Below are 25,223 nucleotides of genomic sequence, written 5' to 3' on the forward strand. Positions count from 1 at the left end.
CTCGACGAGCGTGTCCGTGAGAGAGAAGCTACGATATTACTACCCGGCACTTAACCGGCTTGCATCCGTGACCGCTCACCAACACGAGCGCGCGCGCGCGCGCGCCTTTCTTCTCTCTTCTCTTTCCTGGCGAGTGCAGGAGGACGCGACGAAGCCGCGACGAGGCACCAACACTAAGTCGCGTCAAAACTCGCGACGGACTCGCAGCACACCGACACACCGGGACGGTTATTAACCGTGGACTCTCTCTATCGCTGGAGGTGTGCTGATGGAGGCTGAGATTTGTGGTTTAGATGAGCTCACCGGCTCAGCTCTGGGCGACCAGCCTCCGATTTCTACCCCTCTCTCTCTCTCTCTCTCTCTTTCTCTCTCTATCTCGGTCGCGAGGCTTTGTTTTAACTGTTTCAAGTTTCGACCGGCCCTTAACTAGTCGCGACCAGGTATACAACGAGCTACGGAAGAGGAGAAGGAAGAAGAGAAGGAAGAACAGGAGGCAGACGCACCAAAAGAACGAAATTAAGTCTCGCGATAGAACGAATATCACGTTGGGGGTTCCGAGACCTTGGAGAAACGACTTTGCTCTCCTGCGCGCCTGTCGTTGTTTCGTGAAAATTTCATTCGAGTCGATTTCATTTCGGGTTGAAGAATTATAACTTGACATTCTATTACAACAATCTTCCGATTTTTAATTAATGATATAGAATGTACTATTTGATAGAACATAATATATAATCTATCATAATATATAATTTGTCTTCTTTTAGTATCACTTTCAAAGATGAACGTATTATTGACGAAAAGAAAAATATATGTAAAGTATCAAGTTATCATCAAAGAACGCATTTATCACAAAGATATATCATTTTGCTTTAGTCTCCCTGACGCTATTTTATTGTTTGTCTATGTTTGTTTAAAATAAGTTCAAGTAGTATGTATAGACAAACTGTCAGTAAGCAATATGAATTGCATCTTTATATATTTATCATACACAAGAAGGGGTGAAGCAGAATGCACGCGATGAAAACTTCGATAACTATAGATGAAATAGAGGTGTAATATACGTAAGCAAATATTAATAAAGAAAACTTTTATGCAGATAATAATGTTGAAAACTATAGGCGTTACGGTGTCGCTCATTTCCTGAGTATCGCTTATCGAGAAATAATGTCTGACACATGTATAGTCGTCAAAGAGAAATATTTATATAAAATCTCACAATATGTTATCGAAGACGTATTGTCATGGCTTATAAAATGATAAAGCGATCTTATAATAAATAAACGAAGATAAATAGAGTTTGAGTCATATTCTATATGATATCTATCGAAATCTATTTTTTTCGTGTAGGAAATCAATACTTTATCTTTTTGAGAAATTGATCAACTAATCTGTATTTATTCTTATAACTTTTTTGTTGTTTCGTGCAAAAGAGGTATACATATATATCTTTTAGTCCATTTTTTTAGTCTCTTTTAAATTGTAATATTCACATTCGTTGACAATATATGCCACGAAGTTAAGAACCATGTGATCGTAATTCATCATGCGGAATTATATCGATATCAAATAATTGTGCAAAACGCATTCCCAATCAGTGCTCGCGTTTTCGTGATACGGACGGCACTTTTATTCGACGTGGACCACGTTAGGAGAGGAATTCGTAGACTTGATTCCAGGATTCTCCGGGCTAAACTATTCGCGCGGCGCGCCGTCTTTCCTGGAAGACGGAAACGGGATCTGGATGCCTGGGGGACAACGGCAGCAACGGAGACGCGTACGTCGATTTAATCGGTAGCCGAGAAAGGGCCTACATAAATAAGATCTATCTCGGTAGGAACACGGGAATCCTTTACCGCATAGAGATAGAGACCGGGACATCCCGTAGATAAGGCGCGCGGCCTTTCATCGCGCCGCCCGCCAAGGCGATAAAGCGTCGTCTTCGTGACCTGACATTCCTTTAAATCCCAGTCGGCTACCGCTCGTCGTCGCCTCTACTTCTCGCCTCAAATCAGCAGTACGCGTTGTTGCAATAATGACGTGTCGGAAACTACCTTCACCACGTCTTCTAAAGTTCCTCTCTTTTATCTTTTTTTTTTTTCTCGAGCGCTGATCCATTATGTACACAGCGATTATCGACGGAAATCGAAGATTCGAAGAGGAAAATTTCGAAATTATATTTCCACGAAGAATGATTATTACATATAAAATGGGATAAAAAATACAATGTTGCATTTTTCGAAAGTAACAATACATTTAAGGTATACGCTTACGAAACTCGATCGTTGTATAATTTTTAGAATATTCCAATCGATCTCCCTATTATGTTCTTATAAAAGTAATTTATGTTACGCTGTCTCAGAGATCATATACATATAAAATTCCGATAATCCACTATACATTGCCCTGGAATTTTGCAATTATTATGAGCTGAGCAACGTCAATTCTTTCCGATAGTTATGCGATTATTTTCAATGCCGGCGTAAATGAGAGTTTAAATTAACCGATATCGGGATTGATGAAAACGCATCAATTTCAATGCAATGAAAACTGCAAAAGCCAGACGCGCGTTGCATCGTGTTTAGTGGACAACGCACGAGTCTCGCTAATTCCTTTCTAATTAAAATTACTTGAAACAACAAACGCAAATTGATGATCATCGGGAAATTCATGGCGATAGAGAAAGGAGAAAGATACTAGAGTGCTCGAAAAAGAAGTAACCGGACGGCAATCTTCCTTCGGAACCTTTTTTTCCCACGGAGATCCCTCTCACCCACAACAGGAGTATACTCACCCAGGTAGATATGTATCTGAAACACGATACTCGTATCTAACGAATCAATATGGAAATACGTCGAAGTATCATGATCGGGAGTAATAAGGATGAAGCTCACTTATCGTCTTGCTCGCTTGCGATGTGCATTGAAAATTCCGATTCGAATGACTTTGAAAAAAACACTGCGCCCTATCTTTTTCTCTCTCTCTCTTTTTCTATGCAGAAACATATGGTAAGCTCCTTTACCAAGTAGCGATTTAGCCTGCCGAACGCGAGCGGCACATTAAATATTGCGCTATTAAAGCAGCGGTTGAGTACCGATACTCTCTTAGACGATACACGAGCGGAATACTCGTCTAGTGACTCATCCGGCGATCACCGTATCGTGGGATATCGTGGCGTATACGCGTTATTCCGGTGGTAGGAATCCTTTTTCTTTCTTTCTCTCTTAAGCATATCTCGGTGTCGATGCACCGGCGATCGGCGCGAAGCGGCCGTTTAATACTCGCGATGCCTGATGCACGCCTGGCACCCGTCTTACGAAACGACCATTTTCTTTCGCCCTTGCTCGAGGCACCCAAGAAGCGGTGACTAAAGCGGTGGGATACGAGCCGCCCGGTATATCGGAGATAACACGGAATGGTACTTTGATAATCGCCGGAAAAGGCAGAGCCGAAATCAATTTCTTGATAATATAGAGCAGCGTTTCTCAATTTAATTCGAACATCAGGAATTCGATTTAACAAAAAAAGACTCTCTTGATCAATTTCTTTAATGTGTCATTAATTAAAATATAAACAGTAGAAAGTAGTCCAAAACTTTCACGAGAAGTAATGAAATATATTATGGCTCTTCCAATGCGCATGATGCTTTAACTTATGCGGTTCGCCTTGGTTCGTGATTTTTTTCACGCGAAATCAGGCATAGAAAAGAATCGAAAGAAAGCCGATTTGTTTCGGGATAAAGCGGTCAAATCGCGGAGGGATCGGAGATACGGCAGTTATATACCCTCTTGATGTATCGTATCGCGGATCTATGATCCCCCTGGAGGATCCTGCGGTGGACCGTAATCCCGAAACTCTCTCCGCCCCTCCATAAAAGCCCCGTAAGAGATAGTTCCCCGTAATACGATAGAACCTCGATAGACCTTTATCGCGCTTTCCGATCAGTACACGAGCCATATGTCGCTCTCCTTCTCTTTTCCTACTTTGATATTATTTATTCGCGTGCTCCCCCGCATCTGAAACGCATCAGGCTGCTCCACGCCCCGTGAATTATTCGGAATTGGCGAAAATTGCCTCCAATTTCTGTTTCATCTAGCATGTGTGCGAATCGCTCCTCCATGAAATTCGTTAAGATTCCGGGAGAAAAAAAAAAAAGATGAGTAATATTATAAAACGTTACGTGCAAGTATATTTAATATGTATGTAATTGAATATGCATATGCGTCGTTGTTCTTGAATATTGATTACTTTTTGATTAATTAGAATCATCTTTTGCCCTTGTTCTAAAAAAATTAAATTATGATAAACATTTTTTTGAATAAGATTCCTTGAAAAATTTTACAAAACCGCGCGAATGAATAAAAGAGTTAATGCCAAAATAGAAATTCGTAAAAAATTTAAAACATCTTCTTCTCTCTATACACGTTCATAAAATAGTGTTCATAAAATATGCCAAGGTTCAAGACATTAATTCTGAAATCGCATTCTACCAATGTAGACATAATCATTATGTTGTCAAACTCTTGGATTATGCATTTCGTCAGATGTTTCGAAAACAAGGGGATGCGAAAGAAACTTTCCTAGCGCGCACGCGTAAAATATGCAGGAGAACCAAGAATGTCATCAATGAACTTCGAGAGATGACACAGCCCGTTGGGCTGGACCCACGTCAAAATACAAAATTGACGGGCGATTTCCCATGAAATTGATGACCGTCGTGGTTGGCGGCGCCACGAACCCACGATTAGCCACGGGCGTCTATGGGTTATGAATGGATCACCGTTTTCTAGATTGCTTCGGGCAGGTACACGAAAAGCGTTCTGTAGAAACAGAACGGATAGGAGATTTTGCCCCTTGCATCGTTTAAGTTTCATTTCAGGCAAATCTTTTGTTTTCACGTGTTTGCTAAATTTATTGTAAAAAGTCAGACTTCTTTTGGCTTCTTAACATATCGAAGAAATTATTCATCATCACCAATTAATCGAGCAATAAAAAAAGAATAAGTTTTAATTAAAATTCGCGTAAATCTACAAATTTAATATTAAAATACTATGAATAAGTTCGAATTCTTAAGCCTTCATTATCGTTTTCGTATTCGAAGATTCGCTACTATATGACAGTTAATTATAAAAATATTGCGCTACGACGCGTGTTATGTCCTTTTAAATGCCGTGTTGAAAAACTTCGGTATTTCATCATTTTTAGAATACTATACTTTCCTTTGTCAGGAAAATTACATTCGCGGAATCAGCTATATAGGTCGGTGTGTAGGTACCTACCTATACACCGAGCTTTAGCAGCGGCAGCGCGGCGAACCGTTTGCTACCGCGAACCGCATTCGCGCCACGTATAACCGTATACTTTGGATAGCTCGATACTCTGCAATTCCCTCTTTTTGTACATTATTCGAGCACGATGTAACGCGCACTTTCCTTTCGCATACACGGCGATAACCTGAGGTGCGAGCTCGCGAAACGCGAGCGAAGGAGGCGTATATCTTATATATAATATTATATAAGTTATACGGCAATTTTTTTCTAGAAATATACTTTTATATAATGTGATATCTCTGTAAAAATTTTAAAAATATATTTTTTCGATATCTTCATAAAATTAACGTTATCCCATAAATAATTAATTCCTTTTATAAATTACGCAACATATTGATATATTGATATATTGGTGTTAAAAAATAGCAGCTAATATAAAATTAGAAATCACAATATATATTGTAGTAGTTGGGATCTCTGTAAAATTGAAAAGTGGTTCCGGAACGCCCAGAGTACAAAGCCACTATATATTTAGATAAGGGGATCGGTGTGCTATTTAATGATGAAGTCACGATCATGACTGCTTCTATCTGCTAACGAGCGTTGCGCCAGTTTCTATTAGCGGATCGCGAACGAATATCTAAGCCGACTATAACTAGGTAGGGATTCGACGATCTCCCGAAGCACCTTTCACATGGTGGTCCACGATTACCTTTATCTCCCGCGAGCTCGGCCTCGTATCGGATAATTACAACTTCCTGGCCGATCGAGTGATCGCGCGGACGAGCAGCGGCGCGAGGCGAGGCAAAAAGTGCGAACAATCTCTTCGAAGCTCATAAAATTTCAGTCGAAGGGACAAGGGAGATTAATGGAAAAAATGAGGATGGGTTGCGAGAAACCGCGTTGCCCACGGCGACGATAGAAAAGTGGCGCGGGCAGTAATTTCGAGATAGTTGAGGATCGTCTAACGGTTATTACTCCTGGCTCTGCTTCGTGTAACAACCTCTCGCAGGAGGACAACAGAAACGACGGATGTCTCAGGACGAGTTTGCCGGAATGATCTTCGCGCCGCGACGTAAATCAGCAAAAAATCAGCTGGCAAGCGAGCGGACCACGGAGAATCCCTTGCGAATCTCTTGCGATGAAACGTCGCTTGAAAATGTTTCGTGACAGAAAGTGATTTACTGTAATTTCTTGCAGAATCTCTGAGAATTTTTTTTACGAGAATCATAAAACGACTCTCAAGCATTCAGCAACCGATTCGTTGGCGCGCCCATAATTAAACGACCATAATTAAACCATTTAAGCGCGGTAAGTTTTTCCAAACGTTCGAAAATTGTCATCGTTATCGAAAGTTTTTAAGAAACGTTCACCCTTCTCTCTTCCAATTTTCCACGTGTTCCTTCCTTTGTTTGGCGGTCAGTTCAAAAAATGACCTTTCGATTTCACTTATCTCTCATAATTATCTGGTGGCTACTGTGAGAGACAGAAACCGCTCAGACTCGAATGTCTGCCCCTGGCTTTTCTAAAATATTTTTTTACGATCTAACTTTAATCTGAAAATTTCCTATAAATCAAATCATTAAAATTTTTCTACACACACATCGACATTCTCTACATTACATTAAAAAAATTTTGCAATTTGACGCTGATTTTTTTCAGATCATAATTATTAAGGAGAAGATGGTTTCATTATTAAGCCATAAGAGGTTCTCGAATCCATACGAGAGGTGTTAATTGTTTGCGCGGAATATAGTGATCGTTAATCGAGGATGACGTTGCGCAACGCGAGGGCGGCAACCAAACATTGCCGCCACGAAAAAAGCAAAAGACCATGTCACGGTTTTCGCAATGTCGCGCCGGCTTAGTCGGCATCAAAAACAAAGACGAAAAGAGTCTTGTTCGATCTTATGCTTCGACGAGCGACAGACGGCTGCTTCTTTTCGTTACTTTTCTCTTGACTCTTCTCATGCTCTTCCTTTTTATTTTACAACAGTATCATTGCCGTAGAAGACACAAGAAGACACTTGCCGTTGCTCTTTTTTGAGTTTATCTAATACTGGTGTCGCGTAAACTACATATATTTCCATTTCATTAATTAAAAGCATTTGTTGAAACGCGCTAATGTGCAGTCGAATAAAATTTTAATAAAAAAAAAAAATTATACTCTTTCGTAAAAGAATTGTAATGTATATAGAGTTTTATTCATACACATAATGTAGTATAAAAAATATATATATAATTTTCAGATCTTTAAAAAAATAATTTACAAAAATAATCTCTATTTCACAGACTAATTCTTCAACATTTTACTTGTGTCACAGAGAAAAGAAAGACCAAATAGTTAAATATAACTGCAACGTGTCCAGCAACTTTGTGGATTTTCAGTTTGCTATTCTGTCGCTATCATTCCTTTTCCCCCTTTTTTTAAAGCGTGTGCGATATCTATTCCTCTATTTTTTACCGACCGCACGTTCTCTGTCAAAAAAGAGCGCATTCGTGGATTTTATCGCATCAATTTTTTGGGGTGGCTCTTTTTCTCTGTACAACGACCAATTTCGGCACTGTAATTTTAAATGTAAATACAGAATGGAGCCGCGCACATGGCCTACGGTTACCGAGATCGATTGCGAAACGGGAACAATTCAAATATATCGCGTGATAATATTTCGTTCGACCTATCGAAAACTGCAAATGTTTTTATCGTGCCGATAAAATCGTCGTTCATTCTCGCGCGCGCCAGGATATTTTTATTCTACGCGGTCATTGAGCTTTCTAATCGTGAAATCAAACGCGATTTTTATATCGTTCGCAACTGTCACTTTTAACCGATTCGCCGTTCCGGCACGCTTGCTGCAACGGCACACGGCTGTAAGTAATTACAGACTCGTTAAGCTTTAATGACAGCCAGTTCAAGAAAAAACGTACGAAGCCACGATGCGTCGTGAAGTGATAAATTGTCCGATAAATATGACATTTATTGGCGCGACGTAAAAACAACGCGACAGTGCAAAGGTGTATAAACGCATGTCGATGATAACGATAGTCGATAGAAAAGCCGATCGGCGACGAGACAAGGACATAAAACATATTTGTCTTTTATTTTATTCTGTTTCAATATATACGAATGGTTTCCATTTCCCGATAAATTACAGAGGAACCAAATTACGCGAACATGATAATCGCTTCTGTGTTTATATTGTTAAACGTTTCTTTATACTTTGTACACTTTTCCACTCTCCGCCGTTATATTTTTACAGAAAGAAACGTCACATAATTCGCAGTGACTATAGACAATTCCTAGATTCGAAGCCGCCGTTTAATTATTCGCGACAGCCGAAATCCCGGAAGGTGCGATTGCTGCCGGGTGAAAATGTGTTTATTCGGGTTAACGCTGCACCGCGCATAGAACGAAATGAACACGGAGTAACGCTAATTAATATTTACTCTCTGACAACATCGCGCTGCCGTGACGCACTAACACTCGGACTGTGTCAAACTTTCGAAATCTATGCACAGAATACGGAAGAGAGAGATAAAAATCTTCAATAAGGCAAAACTAAGAAAATATAATATTTTTTCTTATTTTCGTTTCTTATATTAAATAAAAAAATCCAAAAGAGGCTTATATTTCTTTTATATATATCTTTAAAAAAATTACAAAATATAAATGAATTTATTGCTCGACCACTTTTCGAGATCTGTTTCGAAAATTCTGCAAATTTGTAAAATCAATCTCAAAAATTTTACATTTTTAGATTTCTAGAATGCGTTAAAAAAATAGAATCGATTTCAGAGACGTAAGTCATCAGACATCTAGTACTTCATCCATTAGTGGATCAATCGACCAGATCTATGCGATATCCCTCTGCCTCCTTTTCTCGTTCGTGATGCATCCGCAGCGCGCGCGCGCGCGCGCGCATACACACACACATAAAAGCCTGTTCTGGACATTTTCGTCGTCGGGGAGGGACGCGGCCCTTCCACCAGGACATACGATATGCTATATGCTCCCTCTCTCCGTGCCCCTTTACCGCGTAATATTCCCCGTTCTGGTGGGGACGACGACCGCCTCTAGAAACGCCCTTCGACTTGCTTCACCCGATATGCGCGTATGCTCCTTCACGATGAGACGACGACGACGACGACGACAGCTCTATGCGATATACTCGTAATATACGCACGTACGTGCAGATGCATAAGTGTGCGCGTGTCTGCTGACGCGTACGTCATTCACACGCGCTCACATCTGCCCGTTCGCATGTACATATGAACGAAGCGCGTATGTAGGACAAACTGCATGGCGGAGCCCTTCACAGGCTTCCGCAGTTGTTTGTCCTCTGCATCGGGAAAAGGAAGGGACGAAGGGCCAAAAAGAATCGTTCCTCGATTCGTGAACAACGTACGCTACTTTTCGCGACGAAAATTTCTACAAGTAACCTTCGATTATACTCGCGATAAGATGATTTAAAGTTGTAAATGTGAGTTTTGCAGAGGAAACAAAGGAAAATTCTCTCTTGAGGAAACTTGAAGTTAAAGTTAAATGGAAAATCATGGTGTATCACGTTGATTAGCTGCAATCAGAACTGAGCGAATCGATAAATTTTTTTTTACACGTCAACGAGCAAGTGTTGTAGCAATATGGGAAATGTATTATGGATATCTCTTACCCAAGAAACAATCTCGAGATTAGTTAAAACGTGTGATGTAATTTTACGCGATGGTGTACGCATGTGATTGTAATAATTCGTTGGTTTGGTCATAAACGTGCATTTATGCATCCTTCGCGATTAAAAATCGACCGTTACTTGACGATCAGAAAAACGAAAAACAAAAGGACGGTTTAATTTAATAGCGTATCTAATGAGATTAATTTTCAACAGCGAAACTGTTTTTTTTTTTTTCTTTCAAATCATAATATTTCATTTCGACGATTTTAGGCGCGTATCATTGATAATCTTTTCTATTTCTTTACCTGTATTTACATGTGATAGGATAAGTACAATACGAATAATGTCATGTATTTTACTGTACGATAAAGGAATAGTGCATACTAATTGATTCTACTTTACATTATATCGCATTTTATCACATCAACATACATCACGTTTCCCAGAACATTTGTCACGAGCTGTCAAATACTTGACGAGTAAATATGCGCGTAATATATCGTTTATGCTGGGTCGGCTTTACGCGTACGAGAGAGAAAATTGCGCGTACACGCTAGATGCATTCAACATGCGTCGCGTGCGCGCAGGGATGTACGAGGAATGCAATGCAACGCAACGCCAACCGCCACCGCCGCCGGTATTTTTTAATGGAATGACAATAGAGAGAGAGACAGAGAGAGAGAGAGCTCGGCCGGGCGGTGTCCAATTTTTTTTTTTTCAATTTGCCACGAGATTCAGGATTCGACACACCCCTATAACGCGCGCTCACGCGCACGTGGGATCGGAATGGACGCTCGTCCGCGTTTGCAACAGAGCGAATGGAAAAATTCGAAACAAAAAAAAGAGAGCACGTTCTCTCACCCCCTCGGTTGCCCTCAGAGAAAATGCCGACAAAATTCACTTCGCCTCCGGTAAGATCGTGGAAATGATATTCCGCGGCCGGCTGGCGCCGAACATTTCACGGGGTACCGCGCGGAAAATTCGCCTGCCGCGCGACGTTTATTTCGTCGTTCTGCGAAAATGGCGAATTTCAATAGAGAGACACGGCGAATAATCTGATTCGCCGTGCGCAATTATCCGGCTGAATATCGCCAACATATGCACAAAATAATTTTTTACTCTCTTTTTTTTTTCTAACTTGATTTCTAGCGGTTTTCGAAAAGGGAAAAAAAGAATGAGAGAGCGTCCCGCAAGCATATTCAATATTTGCGCTAAAAAAAGAAGTATAAAGCAAAAATTTATTGATACTAAAATACAAGTGTGAATGACGTTGCGTATTTTGTTACAATTAAAGTTTTAAATTGTAATTCGCTGTCAAGTCGGGCTCGTTGCTCTCTTAGGGTGAGATCAGCTTAAAAGTTGCACGCAGCCACGTTGAGGAAAATTTGAAAATTTCTATTCGTGCGAACAATAACCGCACGTTGTTCTCGTTTCTTCTCCGTCGCGAGTCTCGTCGGCGGAAACGAAAAAACGCTCGTTTGAGGCAGAGAAAGTCTCTCTCTCGGCAAGGAAAACTGTGCTTTTTATTTAAAAAGCACCACGCTTATCAGCCAAACTTCCGCGCAGCGTACCTTTTAATTTTACTTTCTTTGCTCTGCCTCTACTCCGCGTCTAACCGCGGAAAAAAACGGCGAGCAAACGCGGTGGTAATGCCGTGAAACTACCCACCAAGAATAAGAATACACCGTTTTCCCTTCCCGCTTTTTCCACCATGCTTCGTTAACGTTCCTTTTATCTTCCGAATTTTCTCTTCTCGAGCCGCCGCTTCTTGCTTCGGCAAAGAATATAAATTTACAGAAAGTGTCAACGAGGGAGCATCCCGATATTAGCATCGTTATTAATTTTCATCTCGTTGTAAATAACGTTAATAAATTTACACAAAGCAGATATATATATATATATATATATGTGTGTGTGTGTTAGATTCTTTCACAGATAGCTTCCATACTCTTCCAGTTTTGACCGTTTTTTTCCACTTTTGAATGTTTCAGATATTTTCTTTTACACACTCGAGAAGAATCGAAGCATTTCGTTTTCAAATAAGAGGGACGTTTATCAGTAGACATAAATGGTTGTCTCAAATATCTTCTATATTCTTACATATTTTGTGAACGTTCTTTTTCTTTCTTGTAAATGTTCAGACATTTTCTTCCTTATACTCGGGAAATAGAAATGTCGTGTTCTGAATTAGAACTAGCATCTATATCGTCGCCATCTTTCGCCCTGCTACAAGAAGTATAACGAGGAATCCATCACTTTCGGATCGCGAGGGCGCGTCTTACCCCACAAAACGGAGCGCGGACGTCCGTTAGGGACGTTGTACGAGGGTTGTTTGCCAATGTTAAGAGGTAGCGGTGAGGTGGGGAGAGCGGGGGAGGGGAGGGGAGGTGAGGAAAAGTCGCGTCAGACGTCGCCAGGAGGGTTTCGATTGGGCCGTTCAGCGGCAAAAGACAGATCGTTCGGGATCGCCTTACCGCCTGTTCGATTCTATTAAACCGACCTACTCTATCTCCCTGTGCGCCCTTCGGCACCCTATCCCTACGTATACACGCAAGAATGAAAGAGAGAGAGCTTACCGTGGAAATCCATCGGTGATCCCAACGAAATTCGTTCCTATCTCGTTTCAACCTCGTCCGGAACTCTCGTCTCTTTTCGTCAAGATCAATTTATGGCTTCCTCTCACGACCGCGTCTCTATCGGCGAAATCGGGACTTGAATGCCGCGAGGCTCCCCCGTCTTTCTATCTGACTCTAATCGTTGATTCTATTGCACGCCAAGTTAATCAAGTATGTAATTATAGCAATGACGATCGGTAACGGCGTTTTATAGATTATTCATCCTCGTTTTGAAAATGAAAAAAAAAGATGTGATCAAAGTAGTAACGTATGAATTAACGAGATTACGCGAATAATTAATAATTTACGGTGAAGTCCGGTCATTGATTGGTGTGATACTGAATTTGCGCATTGATCTACATACGCGATTACGCGAGGAATCCCATATAACGTTTGATTATTTAATGCCGTTGGTAACGCGAACGATAAAAAATTCATCGATTCGATTTGATTACTGCAAGTAGAATGGCTGGTCTATCTCGCTGTTAGAACGGCTGCACGATAAGTACCGACACACACACACACACACGTGCGCGCAAAATAATCGACCTTGCGAAATGAATGCCGCTGGTTGGAATAATATGCCAACCTCGTGGATGATGTATGTCCGCTGAGTGACAGCTGTCACGCTTGCGGCGCCCTCGAACTTAAACGTTCGAGCTAAGATATGACTTCTTCGCGAAGAAATCGCCGACTCGGAAGAACAATGACAGCTGCGAAACTAGGCGAATTCGAAAGCAACTGCGTGCGTTCGCTCGTGAAATTTTCACTCGGAAACGCGACAGGTGCGTGACGTATCCGTGTAACGACCTACAAATTGAATATTAAAGCGCGGAAAAATGCCGTTCAACAAGAGCGGAAAATAAGAAGAATAATACGAAAGGAGTAGATACGAGAGGAAAAATATCAGAAGAGGGGCTCTGTGAGACAGATATCTCTTTCAAGAGATTTATTTTTTTTAGACATTTTAAAATAAAATAATAAAATTATTTATATATTACCGACATCTTGTAATCCTGAGCATATATATTCTCGTAGTTGTATTTGAATCTGTATTTGATTTGCACACTATACTTATATCTCTCTTCGAAACATGTAGCCTGAAATTTTAAGTCTGATAATTTCAGTGGAAAATTTATTGAGAAGAAGATTAATTCAGTGTCTTGATTTTAGGACACGTTAATCTCGCGACACGAAATCTTAGATGGATAGCGTATTTCAATCTCTACCGATTCGTCTCAAGTGTAATTATTCCGTTCCGTGTGCGATAAGAAACACTCGCGACGCTCGTGATTCCAATTTAGCGGTGATAAAATTCGCGTCGCGATTTCCCAGCGATCTCTCGAGTGGCTCGCTAAATTTCCCGCCAAGTGCCACCTGCGCGAAATGCCGTATTAAGACGGAAAAAATGAAAGGCAGCCGGTTAGTCGTTCGACATACAAGTGCGGCGCATACGCGGAGGTTGATTAACGAGACGGTGGGAAGGAGAGCTATTAATTAGCGTGGGCATAGAGTTGGTGCGAAAAAGGAGATAACAAACGGATCACCACTCTCGTGTATCATTTCCGTAAAATAATATCTTATTCTTCGTTTAATGCGATACAACATACTCTTCGTATATGACGCGTTATTGGAATTTTTATGAGTTTCTTTTATATCTTAAAATCTACGCGTTAACGATTAGTATCTAATTCTCATTCTTTCTACGTGTATAGGCATATTTATCTTTAACTTACTTATGCTCTCTTCATATTGAAGTACCTCATATTGATCTTTCTGCATTGTACTTTAGAGTTCATCGAACTTATATTATTCAGAAACATTGTACACAAGAGAATAAGTTGACGAATAGAGCAGGAAGTAACCGACAGTTGGCAAACGCCTCTTCACTCATCAACTTACGTGTAAATATCGCAACTATTGTATTATCATACAGTGTCTACTTCCTTCTTCAAGTTTTCACTCGGCGTATCAATAAACCAATGCATTGCGAGTAGAAGAAAGTTTTGCTTTATTAAACAAAGATTTCAAAAGTGCGGAAAAACAAGAGATTAGTGTACGATCGATCTTGCAAGTTATTTATCCGCGTACGTCACGCATCCATACGTAAGGATTCTCCATCCCTTAAAGAACTATCGTTTTGTTCGTCCTAAAAAACATAGACTACCATTGCCTTTTCGTAATCGTTTGAAAAGAAATGTTTCTAATCACAATGCGCGATTTGGTATAACGCATCTTCTCGCGGAAGAAAGTAATTCGCGAGAAAAAACACATAAGGGGAAGAAGGGCGGGCGAACCGAAAGTAATAATTACGATGTTAGGTTCCGGGCGCGCTCTCGATCCTGCGGCGCGCCCGTTATGTCATTATCCCATTTATTATAACGATCAGAAGCCACCGTGGCGGCTCGACCCCGGACTCCACGCCCGTTTCTCGCTCGACACACGCAAATTATCCAGGCAAGTCCTCGCGTACCCGGCTGCCGCGGATGATACACGATGATGTCTTGATACGGAATGCACGATCGTTAATCGTCGCCGTTTAATCCTCTCCTCTCCGACCTTACGGCAAATACGGACGGACATGCGTAGTGTGCCTTTGCCACGTCATTTCCTTCGGGCTTTCTCGGGAATCATAAAATTTTAAGAGATAGGTCAACGCCAGTCCGCCGCAAAGCTGCAAATGAACGCGCGCGCGCGTCAGAGTTCTCATTAATTCGGGGTGTCTTAAGTAAACGGTGAAGCCGAGCAAACGAGCGGTATACGACGTCGAAAGTATAGGGTTGGGCTGCGAGAGTGAGATGGTACATTTTCGATATACATCTTTCGATCACGCCAAGAGATTTAACTTAGTTATTACGGGTGTTCGTGTTGCTTCATTAAGGATTCAGGAATTTACACCGACACGCCTTTAGCAGCGGTTACAAAATTGGTTGTACGATGTACAATACGATCAGTGAGAGAAAGAAAGAGAGAGAGAGAGAGAGAGAGAGACAAGAGGATTACACACCGGAAGACAAAACAATCGTAAGATATTTTCTCTCGACCGTAGCTAAATATCAGCCTGCGAAACGATAATGCGCGGAGCGGGATCTCTTTTCTTGTCGTATCGACTAGAATTCGTAGTAGAATTCGCGCTCGATTGTTGCCGGAGAGCAAAGCCCCAGGGAAATTTGCAGAGTGCGTGCGAAATGCAGCCGCGGGCAAATGATTTAGTAATGTCTGAGCATGCGTAGCGCGAACTCCTTTTTCTTTTTTTTCTTTTTTTCCACTGGGTCTAAACAAGACGGGCGTGACACGAGTTCGCTTAATGCTACTTGTCTCTCGAAATACAAAAAAATCTAAAATTTACGTTAAAGTATTAGTTAATTATTATTATTATTCAAAATATCTCGATAATATAATAATCATAGATAGAGAAAAAGCATAAATGGACAATTCTTTTATATAAATTTTCGATATTTTTCTACTATCGAAAATTAAATGCGGCAAATGTACATCATCAACTTGATACTATCATTTGTTATTTATTATTTATCGGTTAACACGCGATATTTTCTAGTACATTCGCCAAACAAACATTCGACGGAAGTTAATCGTTATGTAAATAAGAGAAACGATAAAATTGAAGGCAAACGACGCGCTGGTATTAAAAGCGGGCAAGTCGGGAGTTATATGTATTAATAATTATATTGAAAAACCTGAGGCACAAAATGTACGCATCTGCGTGCACGCATAAAAGGTACAGTTCGCCGATAATTAGGTAAGTAGCCGAGCGGCGCCGAGAACAAAGCGACACGGATCCCGACGAAGGTAAACACGGCGTTATCGGGGCACACACTTACGGAGAATATTAAATGCCAGTTTATACACGGTAAATAATGACAAAATCCGCATGCCTATAAAACCGGAACGATCTTTTCAGACTTGCACAAATTACAAGAGCCGCGAACGTAATCGTCTCAACGGCGTGTAAACGCGAGTATAAATTGCGATCTCATTGATGGCGATTTCGCGACTATGTATAAAGAGAAAGAATTTTGATACCGCAAGCATCAAAGTATTCATTTCTTCTCGATCAATTCGAGATATAATTATCGACAATCTCGCTTAATCCCTCTACGAATCAAGATTTTGCGCGCAATAGATAAATTATGTATGAGATACGCGTCAAATACGAGTATTGTATATTATTAAATATATTTAAATAATCGTAAACTATAAACTTGATGATGTACAACAGGCTGTTTATTCAAATCTTTAAAAAAAATTCTTTGAAAATTCCCTGATTTTTCAGATACTTTTCTTCAGTCTTAAGTGAAAAGAAAAATTTAAAAATTTTTTGGGGCACTTTCTAAATAAGTTTTTTTTTTATTGTATGCGTTTTTAATGCCAAATTCTAATGACCAAAAATTACAATATAAAGAATATATAAGAGAGATATAAAGAGAGATAAATAGATAATTATAATATATTTTAAACACATAATTAATTTGAACTTGCCAACTGTTTGCAATATAGAAGCAAAATTATTAAAGAGAGGATTTAAAAAAAAATTCCCCGAGTTCCAATATAAAATTCCACGAATGTTCCCTAATTTCTCGATATACAAAAGAAATGCCTGAAAATATGAGATTTTCCATGTTTTTGCAGGAAATGGCCACACTCTGTACAAGCATCTCATGCTATTCTTCGCACAATCGCGTACATTAATGCGCGCGGACGATGCAAAACGCTCGAGGTATAAACGTGCGCAATCTCATTGCGATTCTCGTGACTAATCTCCATCTGATTGATCGTAGCGGACTTTAATGTCCGCGACACGTATGGAATCTCGGTGTTCCTCGCACGGCGGACAGTAAAATGGCCCCCGCGAGCCACCGTCGAAGCTTACACGCACGACGCCTCGGGACACGCGATGCCACAGTAATGAACGACCATGCGTGTGTGCGTACACGCGACGCACGCAACGAACTGCGCCGCGTCGCGTCGCTTCGCGACGATCTAATATCCTGGCCGCGATACTATTCCGTGCGTATTCCGTATGTATGTGTACGCGTGTTGCGGTTTGCGAACCGCATGTTCTATTTGCATGCTGCGTCAATACGAATGTACTATATGCGTAAGCTGCGTTACAAGAGCTGTCTCTCAATCATATACGTATATTGGCGATTATTTTCTTAACAAATAATCAAAGTTTACGCAGTGAGCAGTTATATTGTAAACGTGAGAGAGAAGAGAGATCTCGATTACGATTTAAGAATGTAGCCGCCCGCTCTTACGAAACGTAAATATCGCGAGGCAAAAATTCTCGCGAAAGCAAGCAAGAACGGGAACGCCGCTCTATCTCTCGGATAAGCTGCATCCCATATCGGTCTATCGTTGAATGTCAACTAACGAACACCACTACAGCTGCACGTATCCATTACTAAACAAATCACGAGCGCCGCTCGACCGTGCTTCTGTAAGCTCCGCCGCTGGGCGCTGGATAATTAAAGCTGCGAGGCACATTTGATCGAGTTTCGGTCCACAGACCGATTGTTCTCCGTTTTAATTTTTTTTCGCAAAATTGGAAAAGAAATTCTTCCCCTCGTTTTCTCGATGCTTTTTTTTCCCGCGCGCGGACGCGCGGATATGGATGCCCCTGTGCATGCGCTACTACCGGGCGAAAATTGAAAATTGATTTCCAACGGAATTCCGAGCGATATGTCGAGCACGTATCGAGAGATACTGAAATTTCGCGCCTACAAAATAGTTTCTCGGCTCTATCTTCCTCGAACAATTCGTCAAAATATCGTTCAGCGGATGTGGATCGCGTTGAACGTGGATATTAGACAAAGAAAAAAGGCAAAATATGAAAGATGCTGTAGATTATTATTACGTTCATGTCTCTGAGTCGAGCAAAATTAATTTCTTTGAATAGGAAAAAGCTTAGTATTCTTCTCATTATATTCCCGGAAAAATTAGGCACGTGTGTCGATAAGAATATCCGCTATTGCATACATCGATAAAAAAAAAAAACAGATTTGATAAGACTTCGGATACTTCGTAATAAGTATCGCTTTGATAAGCTGACATATAAATAATTCTTTGCTCGTTGTAGCTGAAAGAATTTTGTCGAAAGTGAGAACGAAGCGAAAAAACGTTTTCGCGAGTGAATCAAGAAAACGATTTTTAGTAACGTGGAGGAAGGTCGCTCGTGATTCTAGTATTTTCAGCATTTCGGATATCCCGCGGCAAAACGCTTCGATTACCAAATTAAATTATTTCATTAGTGGCGAGCCATAATGACGATAACATGATTCAACCACGAAAAAACGAAACAATCGCATCGACAATAAACAGTGGAGAGTTGCCACCGGATTGCGCCCAGGGCTAGTTAAAAAATTGAAATATATATATATATATATATATATATATATATATATATATATCATATTTAATATGTAAACAATAATATGTAACATATAAATAATACGTAATAATAATTTAAAGGCGGGAATATATACATATAATGCGTCATTTACATCAACATTTATGTTGAAAGAAAGAAAAAGAGAGTAGAGAGATATCTTTAAATTTTACTTATTTTTAAGCAAATAAATTTTAATTATTTTAATTATTTTCCGTCATAATTTTTATATACGCTTACATTAATTAATAATGAAATATATGTGACGTATCACATATGAAACCGCGTATATTCTAACTTCCATTTAAAATCGGGTCCGCCCCGCGCTTTCATCCTGTCAAACATTCCCACGCCTAATGCTTACTAGCGTCTGAGGAAGCGCACGCGGTGTCACTTTAAAACGGGAGCAACGAGGTTCTTTCAGCCGCTGTTGTCGCCACGACGGGATGTCTCTCGTGGCGTACCGTCGGTGTCCTGTTTGCGGTCCTTGACGGCCTTTCACCGATATTTACTCGCGGACCTAGGCCCTCCGCCCTCGAAGACATCCCAAAGGGCCGTGACTCGGCAGTGTCTCGTTTTTGTTTGCCACGCTGGGATTTCCCGACAAAGGGCCCGGTGCGTCGTCATCTCTTCTGCCCGACCCCCTCCCCGTTTCCCTCGAGACGCCGAGATTAGACTCGAGAGGATTCCAAGGTGTTTGTGCTAATTTTTTTTTTTTTGCTTTTCCCTCTCAGACCTTCACTAAGTAGGATAAGCAGAAGAGGATTAAATCTCGGCGAAAATTAGGGTTAAACTCGAAGTCAAATCTCAAGACGCATATTTAAACTTTACTCATAACAAATCTCTACACGCTCTACTAATGGTCTAAATGCATTCGCGTAAGTAGCAAAAAATCGCAACTTTGTTTATTATTATTATAAATCTTTAAATCTGTTGCCTTTGAAAAACGATAATATAATATAATGTGTCGGTCTTAATATATGTTGAAATTTAGAATTGCCAATAATATTTTTTACTCTTGCACTTATGTTTAATTTTTTAAATTTAGTGCACGCTCAAAAAATAAATAAAATAAAATAAACGGATCTTTTATATATCCTACGTCAGTAAATAATCATATACTCGCGTTTTTCAATAAGTGTGTACTCCACCGTATCCATATGAGATCGCTCTTATAGACTCGCTTTTGAAGTAGCGTGAAAAAACACATAATCCTTCAAAGAACCCTCTCTCGGACCAGATCTTTCGTAAATCTGGAAAGGGTTGGGCCAGGTGAAAAGGGTCGTCGTTTATTAGCCGCGACGCGAAAAAGGAGTTCGAAAGGGGAGATTTTTTCGAGAGGCATTTTCTGGGCTCGTGCACAAACTGGATCCGATCTCTCTGCATTACTCCGAGAAAGAGAGAGAGAGAGAGAGAGAGGTAAAAGGTTCCTTAAGGACGGAAGAGACGCACGCCCGCTGCCGTGTCACACGATGTAGGTGAACCATGCATAATGTCGTGGCCACATTACTTTTCGACGACAATCTGCTCGTTGTTCCTTCTCGTTCTTTCTATCTAGCCCCTCTCCCTCTATCTTCCTCTCTTACTTTTACGATTTCCCTCACATACATTCATCTCGCTCGCTCTCTCACGAGTACTCGTCCACTTTTCTTCACCTGGCGCATAGACGTGTTTACGCGAGTGTTTACGAGAAAGAGAGGGATACACGCTGAGAGAGAGAAAGAAGATGAGAAGGGAAGAAACGGGGGGAGGAGGAGGTAGGAGAGTGGTTTTAACAAAGGTCTACCACGCACTGCGCGACAGCCAGCCATTGACATCGGTGAGCTCTGGGTAAGGAGGACTAGATTTCACGAGCCAGCGATGCAAGATCCTTCAAAGGGCGCCGACGGGTTGGCCGCAAAAAGGATTCGCAAAAAAGAAAAAGAACGAGGTAGAGAAAAAGAGACAGAGCCCCACCATGGCCGCAGAAATGAGGAGGGGGGCAGGCGGGCTTCTTCTTTAGTTAATGCTAGCTTCCGCGCACCCTTGCGTCAGAGAAAGAAAGGACAAGAGAGAAAAAGAGAGAATGAGAGCGAAAGGGGTTCGAGGGAACAAGCGGCCGAGGCTAATAGAGAAGAAGAAGACGAATAAGAGAGGAACGAGCGATGCGGGGAAAGGGGCGAAACTACTTGACGGCGAAATCCATCGCGATAACTTAATCCGGAGATTACGCTGCGGTTAAGGTATCCGCGCGGAAATCCGATCGCGCGCGCGCGCCTCACAGGATCCTTCAGGGCCGTTGTGAAGGAACGCGACTGCTCCGTTTCCGGTTTCTCGCGAATCCTCCGGCCTCCTCTTTGCTAGTGTACGATTAACGTGAGGATTATTCAAAAGAATTTACCCGTATATCGGTAAAATTCTCAAATCGTATACTAAATAAAATCTTGTTACGTAGAAAAGCATTAGCTCTACTGACTTTTCCGCATTAACATTCTATGTAAAAAAATTATTTAAACAAATATATTTTATTTTTGGAAAAATTCTCGATATAAATGCTCAAAGTCTATATATATATATATATATATATATATATATATATATATATATATATATATATATTTCCCTATTAATATTTGATCGATCGTGAAAAGCAAAGAATGTCGCATGCATGTACATTCGATTACGACCGTTTCACATTTTGAATCGGCCTGTTGTGGAATGTGCGCATTCCAGGCAGATCCAAAAGTTAGCGATTAATTGCAAACCAGAGGAGTAAGCTTAAAGAGTAGCTAGTAAGTAAGTAATTGTTTGGTTGGCGTTACGTACAGTACTTACAAAGCCGTGCTTGTCGCTGATGTTGTTGGTGAGCTTGAGTTTGTGGAAGCTCACGACCTTCTGCATCCATTGCTCGCCGCTGCTCGGCGAGTCCGGATGTATGTACATCCTCTTCGGCATTTCCGGATCCGCCTTACCCGCTACCATCCACCTACTGCTCGCAACATGCGTAAAAGTATATTAGAAAGATACCGGGTGCAACATGCGTCACGAAACATGCCTCGACAACGACAAAGATACTAACGATCTTCATCGTTACCTAGGATAAATGTGGGACCGAAAAGCAGACCATAGAAAAATAAAATCCGACGAAATAAACTGTAATTCACTTCAACTGATTTCTTTCATTTTCACACCTCAAAAAAGAAGAAATTTGTGAAAAATATTAGTTTACAAAATCTACTGCACCAAAAAAAAAAAAAGAGCCATTACCTAATTTTTAATCGACATCTTTTCTACCTAGACTTGACTGGTAACACAGATGGGGAACGAGTTAATCGTACTTTTAATAATCATAAATAAATCTTATTACAATTTCCTTTCGCAGTAAATTAATAATCCTACGTATCTTTCAACATAAATGACGCAATCGATAATCTAGAATGAACCAAGAAGAAGTACAAAGTGAACCTCGTTAGTTCGAGTAGTTTTGCTCGCCGCGAGCATCACCAACCGGGCGCGATTGTTGTCTTTTAAAGGAGGCGTGTCAGCCGTTCGTAGTCGTCGCAGGTGGGTCAAACTCGAGCGCGAAGGACCGAAGGAAGAACTTGTTGGACGAGTTCTCTCCAAAGTGGCTGCGGTCGCCGGTATGATGTAATCGTTCATTGTGGTCTGCGTTTCGATCGTCCAAACGACGTCGCGTCGAGGTATCCGAGATGCCTCGCAAGAATTTTCTCGAGGTGGAGAAGCGCCAATCGAGTCCCTTCTGTCGGAACGCGAGCCGAGATTCGATATCTGTCGCGAAAAAGTTGCGCGCGGCTGTCGTAAAGTGCGCGAAAGTACACGAAAGAAACACACGGTTGTTCACTTTTGTGAAGCTACGCAAATATTTGCGCTCGCCCAAATTCAAGAGAAACCTTCGACGAAAAGTATGGCAAATAAAATCATTTCTGAATTTCAAACTGTGACGCCGAAACATTAATAATTAACGCGCACAAAGTGTAATTACATAATTTTTATAAGATCACATTCAAAAATATGTACGATATATTTATGTTGTAACGAAACTTTGAGAAATACCGTCACGACATTTGCAAGGCATCTCGGTTAACTAATGTGAAGGCTTGCGATCCCCATACAAGTCGAAATAATTTCCCCATGAGCCCTTCCCCTATGTGGCATTTCTGCGAGAGAAAATTATTATTTCTGAAAATATTGCTCCACCACAGTATATATACAAATATAATTTTTTTTATTAATTAAACATTTATCAAGTTATTTTTAAAATAATGTAAACAATTGATTATTCGCACGAGAACTGTACAGAAATTAGTCGTTGAACTTATTACGCATGACGGAATAAATTAATCGGATTTAACACACGATCGCGAAAGGATGCACAGGATCAGAGAAATAAATTATTTTCGACGAGTATGAGGAATTGTTCGCAGCGCACGCTCCACACTTATTTTAAGAGAGTTTTCTAGGGAAAACAGTGTAAACCGATCAAGATCGATCCCGGATCATTATTTAAAAAAACAATTCCAAGATATGTATTATTTATAAAAAAAAAAAAAAATAATAATTAATGTTTAATCAAATATATTTTTCAATCTCTCAAATATTAGAATCGTGTCTTTAATTCATAGATAGAAAAAAAGAATGATTCAGGATCGCTTCGATCGCGCAGGGTCAAAAATATCACCTGTTGTGAAATTTATATCGGCATTCGTCCGATGCCACGATGTCCATTAGAAGTATGTAGCTAGCCTGCTTGTCTAACCCGAACACCCTCACTTTATACGCGGGAAACATGCGTCTGCGAACAATTTTGCGATCGCAAAAAACACAGCATACGTTAGTTCTGTCGTTCACTGCTGAGCTTCTTTAATGTTCCCACGGAAAAGGGGAAACCGTGCATAAAATTCGTATCCTTGGATATGACGCTTTCCGGCGGACAACCGATCTTAAAAATCTCGACAAACGTTATCAAAACTTATCAAACATGGAAAATTACTTCATATAGCTCAATTTTGAAACCGTTATATATATAAAAAGAGCATTTGTATTAATATTAAAAATAAAAAAGCTAATAATAAAATGTAAGTATAAGTAATTGGTATATCATGTCGAAAGATGGCGCTTCAAGAAACGCTCGTTTTTGTCTTGAGATCGTTAACACAAGCTGTCCGCAATAGTAATTATATTTCCACAAGTCCGCTTTTCCCTATACCACGCAAAACCTCTCTACCTGTTGTGGAATTTGTATCTGTAGTCGTCGGCGGCGACAATGTCCAGCAGAAGGATGTACTTGGCCTTAGCATCCAGGCCGGAAACTCGGAACTTCATCTGAGGAAACATCTGCCTAGACCCCCGATCAACATATACAGTTCGATTAGATTATTTGCTTGATTATATAAGCGAGTTATATAACTTAAACTATCATGCAACTCGTATAATCGCGTTTTTTATTTTAGACCACTTTGTTGATCATTTGTATTATCCGCGCGCATTTCATTTTATATATTAATTAAAAAAAAAATATGTTATGTCTCGCACAATGTATGTATAATGCTGAAAATAATTTGTCACTCGTTATCTTCCTAAAAAAAGGCAAACATTATATTCTTTGATATCCTCTCGCCAATATTAAAACACGAAGAGCTTCGTCGTCGCCTTCTTTCCGTCATCGCTTTCTTCTCATGATTCGAAGAGTTCTCACTCCTGAAATGTCTTCGAGGGACGAATCGTGCGCATTCCGTAGAACGCGCGGCCGCGAAGTCACGTCGACGACACCTGGTAGAATCCTGAAAGGTCGGGATAGAAACGTGCACGAGTCAATCCCGGCCGCTGTCAGACAGCGGTCGCGCCGGTGGCTTCCGAGACGCGTTCCCTGGAATAAAAACCGGGCCCCGGGCCAGAAACTGACGACGACGACGGCCGTGCTACGCATCCCGGTAGCTGCCGTTGACGTACGCTCCGTGTGTTTGTCCGAAGGAATTATATCCGAGACGAAGGAAAGAGGAGGTACCTATATCGGTGTCGCGAGAAACCTAGAAAATCGTCGCTCGGAATCACGTTTTTCGGACGAAACACGAGATCCATCGTCGTGCTTGTATACTTGGCTGATTCTATAATGGAAAGTTACACGCGACCATGTTTTTCTCGAGAATAGACGAGATTCCATATGATGAAAGATCACGCTTGTGCTGTTTCGCGCGTGCTAAAATGTGCGCAGAAAAAATTTCAAACTTTTGTATCGCAAGATGCTATTTTGGAAAATCAAAAT

At 40.7% G+C, this 25,223-nt stretch overlaps 1 protein-coding gene and 2 long non-coding RNA genes across 10 annotated transcripts in view; 2 read left to right on the forward strand and 1 right to left on the reverse strand.

Moving 5' to 3' along the window:
- Nucleotides 1-25,223, forward strand: part of LOC126855121 (uncharacterized) — a 206,281-nt gene that overhangs the window by 70,912 nt on the left and 110,146 nt on the right. The gene's annotated exons all lie outside the window — the stretch shown is intronic.
- Nucleotides 1-25,223, forward strand: part of LOC126855142 (uncharacterized) — a 116,792-nt gene that overhangs the window by 50,462 nt on the left and 41,107 nt on the right. The window lies entirely within an intron of this gene.
- The window catches only part of LOC126854898 (optomotor-blind protein), a 77,773-nt gene that overhangs the window by 23,731 nt on the left and 28,819 nt on the right, over nt 1-25,223 (reverse strand). For 2 of the 7 annotated variants that reach the window (XM_050602072.1, XM_050602063.1), the window contains exons 3-5: nt 24,186-24,299; nt 23,640-23,753; nt 21,767-21,929 (exon numbers count right to left, since the gene is read on the reverse strand). In XM_050602072.1, the coding sequence (XP_050458029.1) occupies nt 21,767-21,929; nt 23,640-23,753; nt 24,186-24,299 (391 nt within the window). The remainder of the gene's footprint in view (nt 1-21,766; nt 21,930-23,639; nt 23,754-24,185; nt 24,300-25,223) is intronic. The other 5 variants (XM_050602081.1, XM_050602113.1, XM_050602098.1 and 2 more) reach the window with 5 other exon arrangements.

The sequence above is a fragment of the Cataglyphis hispanica genome, chromosome 1 (genome assembly GCF_021464435.1).
Source record: "Cataglyphis hispanica isolate Lineage 1 chromosome 1, ULB_Chis1_1.0, whole genome shotgun sequence".
Lineage (NCBI taxonomy): Eukaryota > Metazoa > Arthropoda > Insecta > Hymenoptera > Formicidae > Cataglyphis > Cataglyphis hispanica.